The sequence below is a fragment of the Schistocerca cancellata genome, chromosome 7, assembly GCF_023864275.1.
Source record: "Schistocerca cancellata isolate TAMUIC-IGC-003103 chromosome 7, iqSchCanc2.1, whole genome shotgun sequence".
Classification (NCBI taxonomy): Eukaryota; Metazoa; Arthropoda; class Insecta; order Orthoptera; family Acrididae; genus Schistocerca; species Schistocerca cancellata.
In genome coordinates this window covers 407,168,167-407,190,425 of record NC_064632.1, presented here as the reverse complement: position 1 = coordinate 407,190,425, position 22,259 = coordinate 407,168,167, and the positions used below count along the sequence as shown (strand labels likewise).

The window sequence follows — 22,259 nt, the reverse complement described above, 5'->3', positions numbered from 1 at the left end:
CATGGTGTGGGGAGCGATCTCCTACACTGGCCGTACACCACTGGTGATCGTCGAGGGGACACTGAAAAGTGCACGGTACATCCAAACCGTCATCTAACCCATCGTTCTACCATTCCTAGACCGGCAAGGGAACTTGCTGTTCCAACAGGATAATGCACGTCCGCATGTATCCCGTGCCACCCAACGTGCTCTAGAAGGTGTAAGTCAACTACCCTGGCCAGCAAGATCTCCGGATCTGTCCCCCATTGAGCATGTTTGGGACTGGATGAAGCGTAGTCTCACGCGGTCTGCACGTCCAGCACGAACGCTGGTCCAACTGAGGCGCCAGGTGGAAATGGCATGGCAAGCCGTTCCACAGGCCTACATCCAGCATCTCTACGATCGTCTCCATGGGAGAATAGCAGCCTGCATTGCTGCGAAAGGTGGATATACACTGTACTAGTGCCGACATTGTGCATGCTCTGTTGCCTGTGTCTATGTGCCTGTGGTTCTGTCAGTGTGATCATGTGATGTATCTGACCCCAGGAATGTGTCAATAAAGTTTCCCCTTCCTGGGACAATGAATTCACGGTGTTCTTATTTCAATTTCCAGGAGTGTATATATTCTTTACTGTTGTTCCTTGTTAATAACATCATCTTATTCCTAAGAATTAGCAGCTTTCACTCAGTACCCAGTAACACATCCTCTTGCATTGATGCATGCCTGTATTCGTCGTGGCATACTATCCACAAGTTTGTCAAGGCACTTTTGGTCCAGATTGTCACACTCCTTAATGGCAATTTGGCGTAGATTCCTCAGAGTGGTTAGTGGGTCATGTCAGAAATAAACAGCCCTTTTCAATCCATCCCAGGCATGTTTGATAGGGTTCATGTCTGGAGAACATGCTGGCCACTCTAGTTGAGCGATGTCATTATCCTGAAGGCAGTCATTCACAAGATGTGCACAAGGGAGGGTGCGAATTGTCATTTATGAAGACAAATGCCACGCCAATGTGCTGCCAATATGGTTTCACTATCGGTCAGAGGATGGCATTCATGTATTGTACAGCCATTACAGTGCCTTCCATGCCACCCCAAAACATCAGGGAACGTCCACCTTACTGCGCTCGCTGGACAGTGTGTCTAAGGCATACAGTTTGACCAGGTTGCCTCTAAACACACTTCCGACGATTGTTTGGTTGAAGTCATATGCGACACTCATCAGTGAAGTGAACGTGAGGAGTCCATTGGGCTTCTTGTTGGGCCCATCTGTACTGCGCGCTGCATGGTGTCGTGGTTGCAAATATGGACCTCGCCACAGATGTTTGGAGTCAAGTTGCGCATCATGCGCACAGTTTGAGTCATAACACGACATCCTGTTTCTGCACAAAAAGCATTATTCAACATAGTGGCATTGCTGTCAGGGTTCCTTCAAGCCATAATCCATAGGTAGTGCTCATCCACTGCAGTAGTAGCCCTTGGGCGGCCTGAGCGAGGCATGTCATCGACAGTTCCTGTCTCTCTGTATCTCCTCCGTGTCTGAACAACATCACTTTGGTTCACTACGAGATGCCTAGGCACTTCCCTTGTTGAAAGCCCTTCCTGGCACAAAGTATCAATGAGGATACAATTGAACTGCGGTATTGACTGTCTAGGCATGGTTGAACTACAGATCCTACGCATGGTTGAACTACAGACAACATGAGCTGTGTGCCTCCTTCCTGGTGGACTAACTCTTCCCATTCTAAAATAATAATTTTGTCTCAGAAGTGGACAGTTCAGGCAAGAAGTGGCGTAAGCTCGCGAAACTCTTGTCGGCCCCTGTACACTAGTCTGGGTATTTTGAGATTGCCATCTCAATACACACTCCTGGAAATGGAAAAAAGAACACATTGACACTGGTGTGTCAGACCCACCATACTTGCTCCGGACACTGCGAGAGGGCTGTACAAGCAATGATCACACACACGGCACAGCGGACACACCAGGAACCGCGGTGTTGGCCGTCGAATGGCGCTAGCTGCGCAGCATTTGTGCACCGCCGCCGTCAGTGTCAGCCAGTTTGCCGTGGCATATGGAGCTCCATCGCAGTCTTTAACACTGGTAGCATGCCGCGACAGCGTGGACGTGAACCGTATGTGCAGTTGACGGACTTTGAGCGAGGGCGTATAGTGGGCATGCGGGAGGCCGGGTGGACGGGGCGTGAGGTCTCCACAGTACATCGATGTTGTCGCCAGTGGTCGGCGGAAGGTGCACGTGCCCGTCGACCTGGGACCGGACCGCAGCGACGCACGGATGCACGCCAAGACCGTAGGATCCTACGCAGTGCCGTAGGGGACCGCACCGCCACTTCCCAGCAAATTAGGGACACTGTTGCTCCTGGGGTATCGGCGAGGACCATTCGCAACCGTCTCCATGAAGCTGAGCTACGGTCCCGCACACCGTTACGCCGTCTTCCGCTCACGCCCCAACATCGTGCAGCCCGCCTCCAGTGGTGTCGCGACAGGCGTGAATGGAGGGACGAATGGAGACGTGTCGTCTTCAGCAATGAGAGTCGCTATAGCCTTGGTGCCAATGATGGTCGTATGCGTGTTTGGCGCCGTGCAGGTGAGCGCCACAATCAGGACTGCATACGACCGAGGCACACAGGGCCAACACCCGGCGTCATGGTGTGGGGAGCGATCTCCTACACTGGCCGTACACCACTGGTGATCGTCGAGGGGACACTGAAAAGTGCACGGTACATCCAAACCGTCATCTAACCCATCGTTCTACCATTCCTAGACCGGCAAGGGAACTTGCTGTTCCAACAGGATAATGCACGTCCGCATGTATCCCGTGCCACCCAACGTGCTCTAGAAGGTGTAAGTCAACTACCCTGGCCAGCAAGATCTCCGGATCTGTCCCCCATTGAGCATGTTTGGGACTGGATGAAGCGTAGTCTCACGCGGTCTGCACGTCCAGCACGAACGCTGGTCCAACTGAAGCGCCAGGTGGAAATGGCATGGCAAGCCGTTCCACAGGACTACATCCAGCATCTCTACGATCGTCTCCATGGGAGAATAGCAGCCTGCATTGCTGCGAAAGGTGGATATACACTGTACTAGTGCCGACATTGTGCATGCTCTGTTGCCTGTGTCTATGTGCCTGTGGTTCTGTCAGTGTGATCATGTGATGTATCTGACCCCAGGAATGTGTCAATAAAGTTTCCCCTTCCTGGGACAATGAATTCACGGTGTTCTTATTTCAATTTCCAGGAGTGTATATATTCTTTACTGTTGTTCCTTGTTAATAACATCATCTTATTCCTAAGAATTAGCAGCTTTCACTCAGTACCCAGTAACACATCCTCTTGCATTGATGCATGCCTGTATTCGTCGTGGCATACTATCCACAAGTTTGTCAAGGCACTTTTGGTCCAGATTGTCACACTCCTTAATGGCAATTTGGCGTAGATTCCTCAGAGTGGTTAGTGGGTCATGTCAGAAATAAACAGCCCTTTTCAATCCATCCCAGGCATGTTTGATAGGGTTCATGTCTGGAGAACATGCTGGCCACTCTAGTTGAGCGATGTCATTATCCTGAAGGCAGTCATTCACAAGAAGTGCACAAGGGAGGGTGCGAATTGTCATTTATGAAGACAAATGCCACGCCAATGTGCTGCCAATATGGTTTCACTATCGGTCAGAGGATGGCATTCATGTATTGTACAGCCATTACAGTGCCTTCCATGCCACCCCAAAACATCAGGGAACGTCCACCTTACTGCGCTCGCTGGACAGTGTGTCTAAGGCATACAGTTTGACCAGGTTGCCTCTAAACACACTTCCGACGATTGTTTGGTTGAAGTCATATGCGACACTCATCAGTGAAGTGAACGTGAGGAGTCCATTGGGCTTCTTGTTGGGCCCATCTGTACTGCGCGCTGCATGGTGTCGTGGTTGCAAATATGGACCTCGCCACAGATGTTTGGAGTCAAGTTGCGCATCATGCGCACAGTTTGAGTCATAACACGACATCCTGTTTCTGCACAAAAAGCATTATTCAACATAGTGGCATTGCTGTCAGGGTTCCTTCAAGCCATAATCCATAGGTAGTGCTCATCCACTGCAGTAGTAGCCCTTGGGCGGCCTGAGCGAGGCATGTCATCGACAGTTCCTGTCTCTCTGTATCTCCTCCGTGTCTGAACAACATCACTTTGGTTCACTACGAGATGCCTAGGCACTTCCCTTGTTGAAAGCCCTTCCTGGCACAAAGTATCAATGAGGATACAATTGAACTGCGGTATTGACTGTCTAGGCATGGTTGAACTACAGATCCTACGCATGGTTGAACTACAGACAACATGAGCTGTGTGCCTCCTTCCTGGTGGACTAACTCTTCCCATTCTAAAATAATAATTTTGTCTCAGAAGTGGACAGTTCAGGCAAGAAGTGGCGTAAGCTCGCGAAACTCTTGTCGGCCCCTGTACACTAGTCTGGGTATTTTGAGATTGCCATCTCAATACACACTCCTGGAAATGGAAAAAAGAACACATTGACACTGGTGTGTCAGACCCACCATACTTGCTCCGGACACTGCGAGAGGGCTGTACAAGCAATGATCACACACACGGCACAGCGGACACACCAGGAACCGCGGTGTTGGCCGTCGAATGGCGCTAGCTGCGCAGCATTTGTGCACCGCCGCCGTCAGTGTCAGCCAGTTTGCCGTGGCATATGGAGCTCCATCGCAGTCTTTAACACTGGTAGCATGCCGCGACAGCGTGGACGTGAACCGTATGTGCAGTTGACGGACTTTGAGCGAGGGCGTATAGTGGGCATGCGGGAGGCCGGGTGGACGGGGCGTGAGGTCTCCACAGTACATCGATGTTGTCGCCAGTGGTCGGCGGAAGGTGCACGTGCCCGTCGACCTGGGACCGGACCGCAGCGACGCACGGATGCACGCCAAGACCGTAGGATCCTACGCAGTGCCGTAGGGGACCGCACCGCCACTTCCCAGCAAATTAGGGACACTGTTGCTCCTGGGGTATCGGCGAGGACCATTCGCAACCGTCTCCATGAAGCTGAGCTACGGTCCCGCACACCGTTACGCCGTCTTCCGCTCACGCCCCAACATCGTGCAGCCCGCCTCCAGTGGTGTCGCGACAGGCGTGAATGGAGGGACGAATGGAGATGTGTCATCTTCAGCAATGAGAGTCGCTATAGCCTTGGTGCCAATGATGGTCGTATGCGTGTTTGGCGCTGTGCAGGTGAGCGCCACAATCAGGACTGCATACGACCGAGGCACACAGGGCCAACACCCGGCGTCATGGTGTGGGGAGCGATCTCCTACACTGGCCGTACACCACTGGTGATCGTCGAGGGGACACTGAAAAGTGCACGGTACATCCAAACCGTCATTTAACCCATCGTTCTACCATTCCTAGACCGGCAAGGGAACTTGCTGTTCCAACAGGATAATGCACGTCCGCATGTATCCCGTGCCACCCAACGTGCTCTAGAAGGTGTATGTCAACTACCCTGGCCAGCAAGATCTCCGGATCTGTCCCCCATTGAGCATGTTTGGGACTGGATCAAGCGTAGTCTCACGCGGTCTGCACGTCCAGCACGAACGCTGGTCCAACTGAGGCGCCAGGTGGAAATGGCATGGCAAGCCGTTCCGCAGGACTACATCCAGCATCTCTACGATCGTCTCCATGGGAGAATAGCAGCCTGCATTGCTGCGAAAGGTGGATATACACTGTACTAGTGCCGACATTGTGCATGCTCTGTTGCCTGTGTCTATGTGCCTGTGGTTCTGTCAGTGTGATCATGTGATGTATCTGACCCCAGGAATGTGTCAATAAAGTTTCCCCTTCCTGGGACAATGAATTCACGGTGTTCTTATTTCAATTTCCAGGAGTGTATATATTCTTTACTGTTGTTCCTTGTTAATAACATCATCTTATTCCTAAGAATTAGCAGCTTTCACTCAGTTAATACTTGGCAAAAATCGATCTGCATCACACTTCCTTAACTCTTGTGGAGAAAGGTGTGCAATATACTGCTGCATCATTTTCAGTAAGCTACCACAAGAATTGAAAAATCTTAGTGGTAATCCATGCACTTTCAAATTAAAACTGAAGAGTTTTCCCATTGGACACTCCCTTCTATTTTGCTGAGGAGTTCCTTGAAAAATTAAGTTAGTTCTTATGTAATATTGTTGATTGCATTTACTTTAACTTACGTCTATACTTGTTTTGTGTTCATAAACTTTTTATTTTATCTGTTATTACTTTTATGTTGTAATTTCATGTACTGGCTCATTCCAAGACCTTGGAGATTTGCTCCTCAATTTGGTCCTACAGAAAAGACATGTAAATAAATAAATGTTGAGCTGTCAGATGATACACAATCTCTTAGTGGTATTGAGACAACAACAAATCCCAACTTCGAAATTTTTGGGTAGTCCGTACTGAAACCAGCTTCATCAGATGAAACAAGGACTGCAATGGCTTGTAATCCATTTCTAAGTAGAATTTTCTGCCATATAAATAATGGTGGAATTTGGTGACGCCATACACAAGAGCCGGTACCTCTTTCTGTATGTGTGACAACACTTATGATGCAAAAGCAATAGGCCTGTCTTTATCACCAGATCAGTGCAAGAGCACTGCACCGATTTTGTAAGTTATGTTTCAACATAACTGGTTTGTCAGGATCAAAGTGAACCAAGCATTGATCACTCAGCAATGCATCTTTAAGTTTTTGAAAAGCTTCTTGGCACTCATCTGTCCAAACAAAGGGGACGTTCTTGTGGCACAAGCGATGCAATGGAGCTGCAATCTGTGCAGCATTCAGTACTAACCGAATATAATAGTTCATTTTCCCTAAGACTGACCACAATTCTGTGACATTGTGAGGAACTGGCCGGTCATTTATGGTTAATAAATGTGACTGAAGAGGATGTACACTTGACTGTTTATGACATGACCAAGATACTGCATTGCAGGTTACGCTTGTCCAGTCTACACTTTAGACCTGCATCAGATAACACACAAAACAAAGCACTCAAATTTGCAATGTATTCTTCAGGTGTACGGTCTGCTGAAACAGTATCACCAAAATGTTTGAACAGTTTGGTACTTGAGCATTCAGCTGTTCCAGATACCGTTGGAAAATGGCAGGTACTGAAGCACTACCAAAAGGCAAATGCAAATATTTAAACAAGCCAAATGAGTGTTCACAACACACACAGTTTGAGATTCTTCATCTAGTGGTATTCGAAGATATTCATCGCGCAAATCAATTTTTGGAAAGTAGCGACCAGCACCTAATCTTTGCATGAGATCCTCTGGGTGTGGCAATGGATAATTATCAATCACAGTTTGTGGTTTGATGGTAGACTTAAAGTTAACACAGAGGCCAATGTGACCTAAATGTTTGGGGAGCAAAACCAGTGGACTCACCCATTGGGTGCAATAGCTCCACTATCTTGCAATTCTTTAAGGTCAATGGCCACATTGACCGTAATGCAATTGGAACAGTTCTGGTCTGGTAAAATTTCGACTGAGCATTGTCTTTCATAGTAATATGTGCAACAAAATTCTTAGCCTTGCCTAAATCTTCAGAACAGTTCAGGGAATTCCTTCAGTGAGCTAGCTACACTGTCTTTGGCATTGAATGCAGTCACTGACAACACTTTGTCCTGAATTTTAAATCCAAACAAAGCAAACAAATCAAGGTCACATATGTTCTCACAATCGCATGATTGTAGCACAGCGAAAGTTACAGTTCACAAATGCGAGGAATATGTGGCAGGCAAAGTATATTTTCCGAGAACAGGAATGTCTTATCCCTTATAAGCCATCAGGTGCGTACTGGTTTCAGACAGGCATGGGGAGCCTAACATTTCATATGTGTTATGATTCAGCAATGTAACAGAGGCACCCATGTCCAACTGAAATTTCAGATGTTTTCCACTAAGATGTAAATGAACAAAAAGTTTGTTGGACTGGCATAGCACTGAAGAAACTGTTTGCTTGCTAGTTTTGCTAGTGCCTGAAGTAGGCTTTGAATAAGCTGCATTGATTACATGGACCTTGTGACTAGATTTTTGTGAGTGGGCAGAATTCTTATGTTTGTTCCATTGCTAACATACGGATTGTACGTGACCTTTCTTGCCACAAACGTAACACTGTGCTTGTCTGGATGGGCAATCTTGGTGTTCGTGCCATGAATAGCACCAAGGGCATGACTTAATTCTGTTCACTGATGTAGCCACCTGTTTAACTGTTTACATGGCTTGACACGCTCATTGCTGTTGCAGCCTACTGGGCTGCATATCTTCGTCATATGCTGCAAATCTATTACCCACTCAAGATAAGTTTGTTCTGACCTTTTCTTGCCACATAAAAATTGGTACTTAGCTGCCACCACATTCACTCGTTGGTTGTAATATGTAGTTAGAGAACCTACAACCTGATCATAGGAAAGTCCACTCAGTGTGGAAATAGGGAACAATTTCTGAATGAGGTGAAAGGCTGCACTTCCTACCATTGACAAAAAGTAATGTAGTTTCACTGTACCTGATAGTTTGTGAGCTTCATATTGTTGCAACTACTCAAGCCATTCCTCTTCTTTTTTGTTAAACTGGCAAAAAGGCGATATGTCACTTGGAGCTACAGTTGTTGCATGTTGGTCGGATGGTTGTGCTGCATTCACTGCTTGGTTGGCCAGCAACTGCTGTACCATGTTTATAAGGGTTGCAACCTGCTGCATCTGAAACTCAAAGATCTGTGTTAGCTGTGTTGCATCTATAGCTAGTAGCTGAGACACCTGAGCAGGGGGTGGGAGAGATGGGTTGCTCATTTTGAAGTAGGCAAATGCAATAAACAGACAATGGAAGAAATAAAAATAAGCACACAAGCAAAGAAAATTTCTAGAACACCAACCTGAAGACACTGATCAGGAAAAACACTATAAAGAGACACTGGTAAAACATGTAAACATGCTCCTGCAAAGAAAAGACAAGATCGAGTTAAGGCCCCAGCAAAACACAAAAGCCCACAACAAAACAAAACAGAGACAATCTGTGGCAACTGGTGGCTCTGGGTTCGAAGCATTAACAGGCTGTCACTATGGTGTTGCTCCTATGTCATCGGCATGCTGTCACTATGGTGTTGCTCCTATGTCATCGGCATCATGTTATTCGTACATCTTGTCACCATGTTTTTGTATCTAGGAATCCTGCATACTTGGTTCGCTAGACAAACAATCAAACAAATCATATTAATGAGTTTTATTACAACAAGACAAATACAAATATTTATGTCAACTTAACTGCAGTGACTGCTGATCTATAACTGAGGTACGTAGAGATTGCTAATAAAGAGGCTACGATGCATTGGCTAACTAAGTGGTTAAAGTTGAAGCTGCTATCGAAGTGTTCTGCCACCAGTTGGGTGCGGCGATTATGTCATTTTCATCTAAAGGCCACTGCTCTCAAATTGTCGTCCTGGAGGAAGATCAGTCTGTGTGCAAATGGCAGACCTCTTGTCACAGCCTTCTCTTCTCCGTCGTTTCTGACTGATGTGATGGCACTGACTTTATGCCATAACAATGGCCACTGAGGAAGAGGTAGTTTGTATCCAACACCCTGCACACCATCCTGAGTCAACCATCCTTGGATTTAATAGTATCCTTAATACCAAACTATTACACTATATTAAAAATCTTGTGAAGGTAATGTTTATTTTTATTTTATAACAAACGGTAGAAGCACTTTAAAAATCATAAATGACTATTTGGACCTAAGTTCTAATATTAAACTAATGTTTTTCTTTCCTCTTGCTACAGATTTTTATTTGTGACCTCATCAGCAGGAATATGCAAGTTATTATGTTCAAATTAGATTTTTTTCCATTATGTAATTTGTATCTGTTTCAGATAAAGCAAAGAAATGTATATTTCAAATATAATTTAAACAGTAAAACCATAGAAGAGAGATACACCTGTTTGTGTTATGTAACAGTTGATGATGGAAACTGGCATACTGTTAAGGTAAATTTCGGCTCAAGATGAAAATACTGGGAAAAGTTCTTTTTATTGCGTGATAAGTTAAACTGCACCTTTTAATGAAATTTTCAGGTTTCACGATATGGCTCATTATCAACTCTGCAGCTAGATGATGGTGAATTCACACGGTATAATCAAACATCAGTATTTGAGGGGCATCAGTGGTTGGTAATTGATAAACAGGAAGGAATCCATGCTGGTGGGAAAGCTGAATACACAGGCGTGGACACCTTAGAAATTTATGCCGATTTCAAGAACGGTAAATGTTGAATAATCCCTCACTATCACATTCTGTATACTATACTCATAATCAATCGAAACTGATACAAGTGATGAAATCATAGTTGGCCAAATCAGCCAGAAGACTTGTGACCCCAAAAGACAACACAATATGGAAAAACTGTTAAGTACAAATAATTAAGAAACTGCAACTGTAGTTATCTGTAATGTGCACAGACCAATATGTATGTACTCTGCTATTAGATGATGATATTTACTTCACATTCTAAATTTATATTTTTACTATTTTAGTGCCATTGATATAACTGATGCACAGTGCAGAGGGTGCAAACTATATTTTGAGAGAAGTACAATGCAGTGTAATTTAGAATGATTCATAAGCCAGTTTTTATAAAATACCCTGTTCAAAAAAAAAAAATAATAATAAAAAAGAGAAAAAATGTGTTCAATCATTGATTCAGAATGCAGTAAATTGATCACAACAAAATACTACACCCCTCAGTTTGAGAATCTAGTCTGTTTGGGTTAAACTAGACCACATAATCCATATTCATCTTTATTTATCATGTTTAGAGGCTTATTTACATCCCATGTCATATGTTCAACAGCTTACTATAAGCAATCACATTTATGCAGTAGGACAAATACTCTTGCAGTCATTAAACACTGACACCCTGATTTACATTACTTCTCCAGTGTTGTGAAGCGCTTTGAAAATTACCAGTAAGAGATAAGTGCCTCAGATTTTGCTGGATTTATAGATTTTTACATTTATGTCGTAATAGGGTGACCACATTTTATTGTGGCTTTAAGGGAGATCACCAGTCACTGATCTAGATTTTAAGGGAGGTTTTAGGGGAAATTTAGTCACAATAAATCTCAACTACACACCTACATCATATTTTCTTGTAGTGGATGACAATGGAGATATAAATAAAAAACTAGCATACTTTGCTAACTTTTAACCTTTTATGTGTGCAGTATCATAATTTGAGGTAACTCCACAAACGGAGAGAAATAGAACAGCACACTGTAAGCTCAGTTAACGCTGGAGGCTGTGGACTTCAACCTAGAATATTGTTCCTCCCATTTCTTCAAATGAACACGAGAGTAGTTAATCTTCTTGCTTTGTGTAGTTCTTACATCTTCATTTTCACTGCGAGAACATATGATGAGAACTGATTCTCTTTAGAAGCAAATAAAGACACACGTGAATGCTGATGGTGTAATGGGTACAATTACAGAAAGAAGGCTACACAAATTGAAACAGTTTGTGTTGACCATCCTCTGTTTTTGATTGCTGCTAACTTTAAGTGATCTATCAGCATTGGTTCTTTCGAAGCATTTCGAAATGTTGTTGCATTCCATGAGTCAATTGAGAAATAAATAATGTAATGAGTCTGTTTGAACTTGAAAGTCCCTGTAATCTGCTTTTGCAAGTCCTTCTTACTTCAATGTGTTATGTATACCATAGCTGCCGATTGGTACAAGGTGAGCGCATCTATGGGTTACGTGTACTGACCAAGAAATGAGTAAACATTCACGTTCTCATTATACCTCTAGATGTGTAGCCGATGGTCATCATTTTCTGTTCCTCACATTGCCTTTAGCCAAAGTGTCCTCTTTCTGTAGAAGCACTTACAGAAGAAAGACTATAGGTCGACTGTAGTATTGACTATAATATGAAAAGTTTTTGAGATCTGTTATATAAGTAAAGATTACACAATGAGTTACTCACTCAAAAATCACATTTGAATGTTGTCTGTTTGTGAGACGGTGTTATGTTTTGTGAAGTTCGGTGGCAGGAGGAACAAGACTTTTAGTCAGGTGACTACAGGGTTATAAATACAAAATCAAATAGAGGTAATGCTGGAGTAGGTTTAATAATGAATAAAAAAATAGGAGTACGGGTAAGCTACCACAAACAGCATAGTGAACGCATTATTGTGGCTAAGATAGACACGAAGCCCATACCTACTACAGTAGTACAAGTTTATATGCCAACTATCTCTGCAAGGGATGAAGAAATTGGTGAAATGTATGATGAGATAAAACAAATTATTCTGGTAGTGAAGGGAGATGATAATTTAATAGTCATGGGTGACTGGAATTTGAGAGTAGGAAAAGGGAGAGAAGGAAACATAATAGGTGAATATGGATTGGGGTTAAGAAATGAAAGAGGAAGCCGTCTGGTAGAATTTTGCACAGAGCATAACTTAATCATAGCTAACACTTGGTTCAAGAATCATAAAAGAAGGTTGTATACGTGGAAGAATCCTGGAGATACTAGTAGGTATCAGATAGATTATATAATGGTAAGGTAGAGATTTAGGAACCAGGTTTTAAATTGTGAGACATTTCCAGGGGCAGATGTGGACTCTGACCACAATCTATTGGTTATGAACTGTAGATTAAAACTGAAAAAACTGCAAAAAGTTGGGAATTTAAGGAGATGGGACCTGGATAAACTGACTAAACCAGAGGTAGTACAGAGTTTCACGGAGAGCATAAGGGAACAACTGACAGCAATGGGGGAAAGAAATTGTTGTGGGTTGGCAGGAGAGCCAACACCGTGTTATTAGAGGAAGCCGAAAGGCACGCGTTTTATCTCACGCAGGCTGGCGTGAGGTCTGGAACAGGACAAGGAAATTAGAATTTAGAAAAACGGACGTAGCTGGTGAAATACTTAACTTTAATCCATTAATGGTGAACGTTGCTCTTGGCTGTACATTATTCACAATATCAATAGTAACTGAACATGGCGCCTTGCTAGGTCATAGCAAATGACGTAGCTGAAGGCTATGTTAACTATCGTCTCGGCAAATGAGAGCATATTTTGTCAGTGAACCATCGCTAGCAAAGTCGGTTGTACCACTGGGGCGAGTGCTAGGAAGTCTCTCTAGACCTGCTGTGTGGCGGCGCTCGGTCTGCAATCACTGATAGTGGCAACACTCGGGTCCGAAGTATACTAACGGACCGCGGCCGATTTAAAAGCTACCACCTAGCAAGTGTGGTGTCTGGCAGTGACACCACAGAAATACAGTAGAAGAAGAATGGGTAGCTCTGAGGGATGAAGTAGTGAAGGCAGCAGAGGATGAAGTAGGTATAAAGACGAGGGCTAGTAGAAATCCTTGGGTAACAGAAGAAATATTGAATTTAATTGATGAAAGGAGAAAATATAAAAATGCAGTAAATGAAACAGGCAAAAAGGAATACAAACGTCTCAAAAATGAGATCGACAGGAAGTGCAAAATGGCTAAGCAGGGATGGCTAGAGGACAAATGTAAGGATGTAGAGGCTTATCTCACTAGGGGTAAGATAGATACTGCCTACAGGAAAATTAAAGAGACCTTTGGAGAAAAGAGAGCCACTTGTGCGAATATCAAGAGCTCAGATGGAAACCCAATTCTAAGCAAAGAAGGGAAAGCAGAAAGGTTGAAGGAGTATATAGAGGGTCTATACAAGGGCGATGTACTTGAGGACAGTAGATGTAGATTTAGATGAAATGGGAGGTACGATACTGCGTGAAGAGTTTGACAGAGCACTGAAAGACCTGAGTCGAAACAAGGCCCCAGGAGTAGACAACATTCCATTAGAACTACTGACGGCCTTGGGAGAGCCAGACCTGACAAAACTCTACCATCTGGTGAGCAAGATGTATGAGACAGGCGAAATACCCTCAGACTTCAAGAAGAATATAAGAATTCCAATCCCAAAGAAAGCAGGTGTTGACACATGCCAAAATTACTGAACTATCAGTTTAATAAGTCACAGCTGCAAAATACTAATGCAAATTCTTTACAGACGAATGGAAAAACTGGTAGAAGCCGACCTCGGGGAAGATCAGTTTGGATTCCATAGAAATGTTGGAAAACATGAAGCAATACTGATCCTACGACTTACCTTAGAAGAAAGATTAAGGAAAAGCAAACCTACGTTTCTAGTATTTGTAGACTCAGAGAAAGCTTTTGACAATGTTGACTGGAATACTCTCTTTCAAATTCTAAAGGTGGCAGGGGTAAAATACAGGGAGCAAAAGGCTATTTACAAATTGTACAGAAACCAGATGGCAGTTATAAGAGTCGAGGGGCATGAAAGGGAAGCATTGGTTGGGAAGGGAGTGAGACAAGGTTGCAGCCTATCCCCGATGTTATTCAATCTGTATATTGAGCAAGCAGTAAAGGAAACAAAAGAAAAGTTCAGAGTAGGCATTAAAATCTATGGAGAAGAAATAAAAACTTTGAGGTTTGCCGATGACATTGTTATTGTGTCAGAGATCGCAAAGGACTTGGAAGAGCAGTTGAACGGAATGGACAGTGTCGTGAAAGGAGGATATAAGATGAACATCAACAAAAGCAAAATGAGGATAATGGAATGTAGTTGAATTAAGTCTGGTGATGCTGAGGGAATTAGATTAGGAAATGAGACACTTAAAGTAGTAAAGTAATTTTGCTATTTGGGAAGCAAAATAACTGATGATGGTCAAAGTAGAGAGGATATAAAATGTAGACTGGCAATGACAAGGAAAGCGTTTCTGAAGAAGAGAAATTTGTTAACATCGAGGATAGATTTAAGTGTCAGAAAGTCTTTTCTGAAAGTACTTGTATGGAGTGTAGCCATGTACGGAAGTGAAACATGGATGATAAATAGTTTGGACAAGAAGAGAATAGAAGCTTTCGAAATGTGGTGCTACAGAAGCGTGCTGAATATTACATGGGTAGATCACATTACTAATGAGGAGGTGTTGAATAGAATTGGGGAAAAGAGGGGTTTGTGGCACAACGTGACAAGAAGAAGGGGCCGGTTGGTAGGACATGTTCTGAGGCATCAGGGGATCACAAATTTAGCATTGGAGGGCAGTGTGGAGGGTAAAAATCGTAGAGGGAGACCAAGAGATGAATACACTAAGCAGATTCAGGAGGATGTAGGTTACAGTAAGTACTGGGAGATGAAGAAGCTTGCACAGGATAGAGTAGCATGGAGAGCTGCATCAAACCAGTCTCAGGACTGAAGACCACAACAACAACAACAAGAAAGAGAAAATTCTACTACCATGTGTTGGAATTTGACAGTTGTAGGATCGTGGTCTATTTATACTGTGGTTTATTGTTTTGTTGTATTATGATTAATAAAAGCCCTAATTAAGTTATAAATACTGTGTATAAAATTACAGGGAGCCTTGTTCAGTGTTAGTGATTTCAACAGTTTCTCAATACTACTGACATTAGTATATGTACCACATATCCTAGCAGCGGTGTGAGAATTAAACTGAGGCAGTATTTCTGAATATTACTTTGAACAACAAATTTGAAATCAGAGGTAATCATGTCTGCCTTTGCATTCCTATCCTCAGTTTCACTTGTGTCTAGAGATTATCTTTGGTGCCATTGACAGCCTTAACATTTGACAAGAATTTCTTTGGGTTTTGTACGATATCTTTCTTTAAGATTCTCTTTCAGTGTCATTGAAGGTTTCACACGTTGCCCTTCTACAGCCAAACTCATTTCATTTGGTGTGTCTCTATTTATAGCCCTATGAAACAATCAGGAGTCCAGGAAGGAATAACTACAGTCCAAGGTGGAATAACAACACTATTATGAAAAGTATAGATTGCTGCTCACTATATAGAGGAGGCATTGAGTCGCCGACAGGCACCCCTGGAAAGACTTATCTCTCCCGTCACCTACCACCTCCCACACTCCTATTGTCTGGCGACAAAAGCGCACTCCCCTCGTGACTCAGTATCATATCCTGTGCCAGGGTTTCAACTACCTCTCTCCATGCCTTGGACTGAAGATTATTCTATCCACCATACTTCCCGTTTCTGCTACACTCATATCATTGTCCACTGAAAATACACACTATTGATGTCCATCCTTATTCCAGCCCTGTTCCCAACCCCTTGCCTCATGGCTCATATCTCTGTAATAAACTTAGATGCAAGACCTGTCCCTTACATCCTCCCACCATGACCTACTGCAGTCCAGTCACCAGTCGTATGCTGCAGTTATCCCATTCAAGACAGCAGGGCTACTTGTGTAAACAGTCATGTGATCTACAAATTTAGCTGCTACAATTTGCTGCATGTTACTGGGCATGACAACCAACATGGTGCCTGCCTATAACTGTGCTCAAAAGGCAGCTGAAACAGCAGTTGCTGAACATGCTACCCAGTGCAACGTGGTTCACTTCAGTAACTGATTCACAGCAAGCACCATCTGCACCCTTCCTACCGACACCAGCCTTACTGAAATGCGCAGGTGGGAACACCCCTACAATATATCCTATGTTCCCATAAGCATCCTGGACTCAGCCTTCGCCACTGTATTTCACCCACCTGTCACCTTCCCTGCTTCCACTCCAGCTCTACACAGCTTTCTATTCCACCAAAGCACCCACTAGTCTTTTTTCCTCTCCTCTACTTCTCTCCTTTTCCACTCCCCTACAGATGAAACCAAACCTCCCAAGTGCACTTAGCACCCCAACATTGTCCCAACCAAATCCCTGCATGCTCCCACAAGCAGCATTTTACCGTCCCCCACCTCTGCCCTGCTATCCCTCCCCTCCCCACCCCACTCCGTTATCCACAGATTGCTTCTCCCATCATGTGCAGTTGCTTACAGTCCAGCCATAGTGGCCGGACAGTGGTCATGTGTGAGTGAGTTGTGTTTGTGTGAATGCATGTGTGTTTTATGCTTTAGAAGAAGGCCTTTTGTCTGAAAGCTCAAATGTATAGTTGGTTTTAGTCTGCAACTGAAAATCTCCTAGCAGTCTATCCTTTTCATAATATTGTCATTATTTCATCCTGTATTTTCCATTGTTTGATTTCAATGTGAAGTTTAAGAGAATCATATGGAAGAATCAACGCGGAAACAATTGGTATGCTGAAGTACTGATGAATGGTGGGATGCATATGAAGCTCTCTAACGTTGTAGATATTGTGAGCAAATACCACAACAAGCAGTTCAGTTGAAGAGAAATGGACATCTTCAAAAAGGACAATCACAAAAATTAGGCAGAAAAATATAGAGACAGCAAAGGTAGTTGTGAAGAAACCTTGGGTAACAGATGAGGTATGGTACTTCGAGTGATCAGTAAAAACAAAAAGCACAAAATTGTCTAGGAAAATACAGGAATATAGCAGAATGTCACTTAGGAACAAAACAAATAGGAATTCAGGAAAGCTAAGGTGAAATGGCTGCAGGAAAAATCTGAAGAAATCAAATAAGAAATTGTTGTTGGAAGGACAGATCCAGCATTGAGAAATGTCAATTCCACAGTCAAATGGAGAAATCTGTGGCTAGAGGAAAACGATACATTCAAGACCTCTATTAGTATAACTTTCAGAAAAGTATCATCCACACAATCCCAAAGAAAACAAGGGCAGATAACTGCAAGAATTTTTGCACAATCTGCTTAATAGCTCATGTATTGAAGTAGCTGACAAGAATAACATACAAACAAATGGAAAAGAAAATTGAGGTTGTGTTAGCTGACAATCAGTTTGACTTCAGGAAGGATACCGTAGAGGCAATTCTGACACCCTTGATAATGGAAGCAAGACTTGTGAAAAATCATGACATGTTCATAGCACTGGCTGACGTAGTAAAAGCATTGAAGAATGTAAAATTGTGTCATATTTTCAAAATTCTGAGGAAAATAGGTGTAAGTTATAAGGAAAGGTGGGTAATATACTGCACATACAAGAATGAAGAGGGAAAAATAACAACGGAACAGCAAGAATAAGGTACTCAGATTAAAAAGGGTGTAAGACAAGGATGTAGTCTTTTGTCCGTATTGGTGTACAAATCAAAGAATAAATGACAAAAATGAAAGAAAAGTTCAAGGATGAGATTAAAATTCAGGATGAAAGCTATCAATGATAGGATCATTGACTGGAATGAACAGTGTAATGAGCAAACACTATGGATTCAGAGTAAACAAAAAAAAAGGACAAGAGTAATGAGAATAGAAGAAATAAGAATAAGGATCGAGGACCACAAAGTACATGAAGTGAAAGAATTCGCTATCTTTGAAGCAAAATAACACCCGACAGACAAAGCAAGGAGGACATAAAACCAGACTAGCACAGGCAAAGAGGGCATTCCTGGCCAGAAATGTCTAGTAATATCAAAAATTGTTCTTAATTTGATGAAGGAATTTCTAAGATTGTACGTTTAGAGCGCAGTATTGTATGGAAGCTAGTTTTGGGCTTTGGGAATACTGGAAAAGTAAAGAGCTGAAGTTATGTGGACTGGTAAGGTAAGAAATGGAAATCTCTACAGTATCAGTGAGGAAAGGAAAGTGTGGAAAATATTGAAAAAAAAGAAGAGACACAATGATGGGTCATGTGTTAAGACATCAAGGAATAGCTTTTATGGTATCGGAGGGAGCTGTACAAGGTAAAAAGGTAAAAACTGTTGGGGAAGAGAGAGATTGGAATAGCTCCAACAAATAAATGAAGATGTTGGGCACAAGTCTATTCTGAGTTGAAGAGGTTGACACGGGGGAGGAATTCTTGGCAGGCTGCATCAGATTTGTTGCAAGGCTGATTATTAGAAAAGTAAGTTATCCAGCTACCAATTAGTGCATTGAAATATCAAACTGCCAAAAATGCAGCACTTTAGATTACAAAAAGTGCTGATATGGTATACTTTACTGAACCAAGATATTAAATTCCATATTAGTCCCCATTTAAAAAATTACTTTACAGACTAATGCCTCTCTATGTAATTTAGTGAAAATGTAAGTCTTTCTTCTTGTTTTAGCTGCTTTTGTATCATGTTCTTATTTCTTGTATTCTGTTTGCTTAAATCAAAGTCCTCTTTTCCTGTTGCTATTAATTTATTATTATTTTAATTCTGAAGTTCTTCAACATCAAACAGTGAAAATCAATGGCACAACTGATGTTCCCCTGCTACTTTATTTTGTGTGTAAATTGTTTGATGGTATGGATCTGAGGCAGAATGTCAGCAGGATGAACTAAAATTATAGATTTAGCTGATATGCTTATTATGTAATATGCACATCCCTCAGAGTAATCTAAAATTTATGTCATTAGTTGTTTCAAGTAAAACATGCATTCGACATTTAGGTGAATCATAATTTAACAAAAACTTGAGGATAATGCCTTATCCATATTTAATATAAGTCTATTGACAATAATACTTATTGTTCTTTCTGTTGTTTTGCATTTCTAACTGTTCAGTTTAGTCCCAGCAAGTAAAAAAATGTATCACCAGTGTAAATAACTAACTTTCTAAGTTTTTTGTCTTTTTTACATCATTAGTATTTACTAGAAACACCAGCTGACCAAGAATGCAACCCTGTGAGACAGCAGAATTGAGAATATTACTATTTGCTGATGTCATTGTTAGAGTCTATCCTTGATTTTCGTAATGTAGTTTGGCACACTGTATTCTGTCATAGGGATCAGAGTTTGACAAAACTTGGTGTCATTTCTTATATACAGTAAGGTTTTAGAATGAGATTTTCACTCTGCAGTGGAGTGTGCGCTTAATCTGCCAGGAAGTTTCAGTAAGGTTTTAGTTCATTTAAGAGAACTGAATGATTGGCAGTATCAAAGACCTTGAACACACGTAAAAAAGCACCAATAACATTGGTTCATTTATTCAGTTGATTTGTCAGTTCTTATAAAGAGTTCCTTCTGCTATTATTGAGGATTACTATTTTTGGAAACTGTGTTGTGAATTACTAAGAACATTATACAAGACATGTCTGAAAAGTTCAGGGAATCATGTCCAAAAATGAAGGAAACAAGAGTTGCAGACAAAACACCTTTACTGCCCTTCAAAAGTAATTACTATTAGCTACAAGACACTTCTGCCATCAGTTGTAAAGCTGTTGGAAACTGTCAAAAACACTTCTTGTGTAATCACTCAAAGCAACATAATCACATGTTGTTGGATATCCACAACATCTGCTAAGCGTAAGCCTTTCAGGACTAATTTAAGGTGGAGAAAGAAAAAGAAGTCTGCTGGTGCCAAATCTGGAGAATAAGAAGTGTGTTGAGCAATTTTATGAAAGGGGATCAGATGGAGCTTGGAGCTGGGAATAGTCTTGATAGGGACGAGGAGTATGATGTAGTTGTTGACCTGGTGAAGATAGCTACTCAAACTGGTGGCACTAATGTGCACTTTGTCCAACTGTTTCAGAATCATGATCGGCCTCATCTTAATGCTGGTGTTAGGCATGTTAACATGGGAGTGGAGAAGGCGCCGATGGTGGGTGGCATGGTTCACATTGCAGTGGTGCCAGCTGAGTCTATCAGTAGATCGGGTTTCACTAGGCATGGCCTGCACCTCAATAAGTATGGGAAAGGGAGGCTGGCAAAGCTTATAGGTGACAGTGTAGTGGGCAGTGGAGGGATCACACATGGGAAAATTCCTGTAGTAGTTGGCATTAGAGCTGCATCTTTTTTAGACTGAAGTCAGCTGATAGTTATCCCTGCTTCAAGGCAGTCTCTCTAATAAAGGAATCGCCTTCAGAGGAGGTCAGGTATCCAAGTAGTGAAGGAATTAGCATATTTCATCAAAATATAAGAGATATTAGAAATAATGTTAGTGAACTACTTACAGACGTTGAATCTGACATTATTGGTTTGTTGGAGTGTCACTTAAATAACTTGGCAAGTCAGAGGCTTCTTTTACCAGGATACAGATCAGCTGGATGTTGTTCAAGAAGTTCTTTGTGGAGTGGGGGAGTGGCCATGTATGGAGATAACAGTATTCCATTTGACTCCATAGGTATATCATGGCAGTGTACTGAACAGGTATTTGAATGTTGTACGGGTGCAGTTGAATTTAGTTAAACTGAACTTCTAACTGTTTTTATTTATAGGTCCCCTAACTCTGACTTAGAGCATTTCAGCTCAAGCTAGGGAGGGTTCTTGGTTCACTTCATAGGAAGTCCAAAAATTAGTTATATGTGGTGACATCAATATTAAAGTAGTAGTGACTATGCAAGAAAAAGGATGTTGGAAGATCTTCTAAATTCATATGATCTGATGCAGACTGTGTTTATTCCAACCAGGGTGCAGAGCAATAGTAGCACAACCATAGATAATAATTTTATTCTTCTTTGTTGCTAGATGGGCATCCTGTTAGTGAAAGGGTGAACAGCCTTTCAGGCCATGATGCACAAATTTTAACACTGAAAGGATTTTGTACTCAAAGAAATGTTATATTTAAATACAAACTATGTAGGAAAGCTAATCCAATGGCAATAGATAGTTTTTTAAACCTCATGAAGGAACAAGGCTGGCAGGATGTTTATAGTACATAGAACGTAGATGACATATATAATGGTTTCCTTAACACGTTTCTCACACTCTTTGAAAGCTGCTTTCCATCAGAATGTGCTAAACAAGGTATTAGCAGGAAAGGCAACCTGGTTGGCTGACTAGTGGGATAAGGATATCATGTATAACAAAGTGGAAATTATATCAAAATGTTAGAAGTAGTCACAATTAAACTACAGTAGTCCATTGCAAACAGTGTTGTAAGGTGCTTAAAAACGTTATTAGGAAGGCACAGAGTATGTGGTATGCAAATATTTGTTGTTGTTGTTGTGGTCTTCAGTCCAGAAACTGGTTTGATGCAACTCTCCATGCTACTTTATCCTGTGCAAGCTTCTTCATCTCCAAGTAACTACTGTAACCTACATCCTTCTGAATTTGCTTAGTGTATTCATCTCTTGGCCTCCCCCTACTATTTTTACCCTCCACTCTGCCCTCCAATACTAAATTGATGATCCCTTAATGCCTCAGAACATGTCCTATCAACCGATACCTTCTTCTAGGCAAGTTGTGCCACAAATTCCTCTTTTCCCCAATTCCGTTCAGTACCTCTTCATTAGTTACGGGATCTACCCATCTAATCTTCAGCATTCTTCTCTGGCACCACATTTCAAAAACTTCTATTCTCACTTCCATACATGGCTACACTCCATACAAATACTTTC

General features: G+C 42.2%; 1 protein-coding gene across 1 annotated transcript in view; it reads left to right on the top strand.

Annotated features, from left to right (window-relative positions):
- The window catches only part of LOC126092793 (putative neural-cadherin 2), a 96,742-nt gene that overhangs the window by 23,597 nt on the left and 50,886 nt on the right, over nucleotides 1-22,259 (top strand). Inside the window, exons 2-3 of the mRNA XM_049908522.1 lie at nucleotides 9,909-10,022; nucleotides 10,110-10,296. Of these exons, the coding sequence (XP_049764479.1) occupies nucleotides 9,909-10,022; nucleotides 10,110-10,296 (301 nt within the window). The remainder of the gene's footprint in view (nucleotides 1-9,908; nucleotides 10,023-10,109; nucleotides 10,297-22,259) is intronic.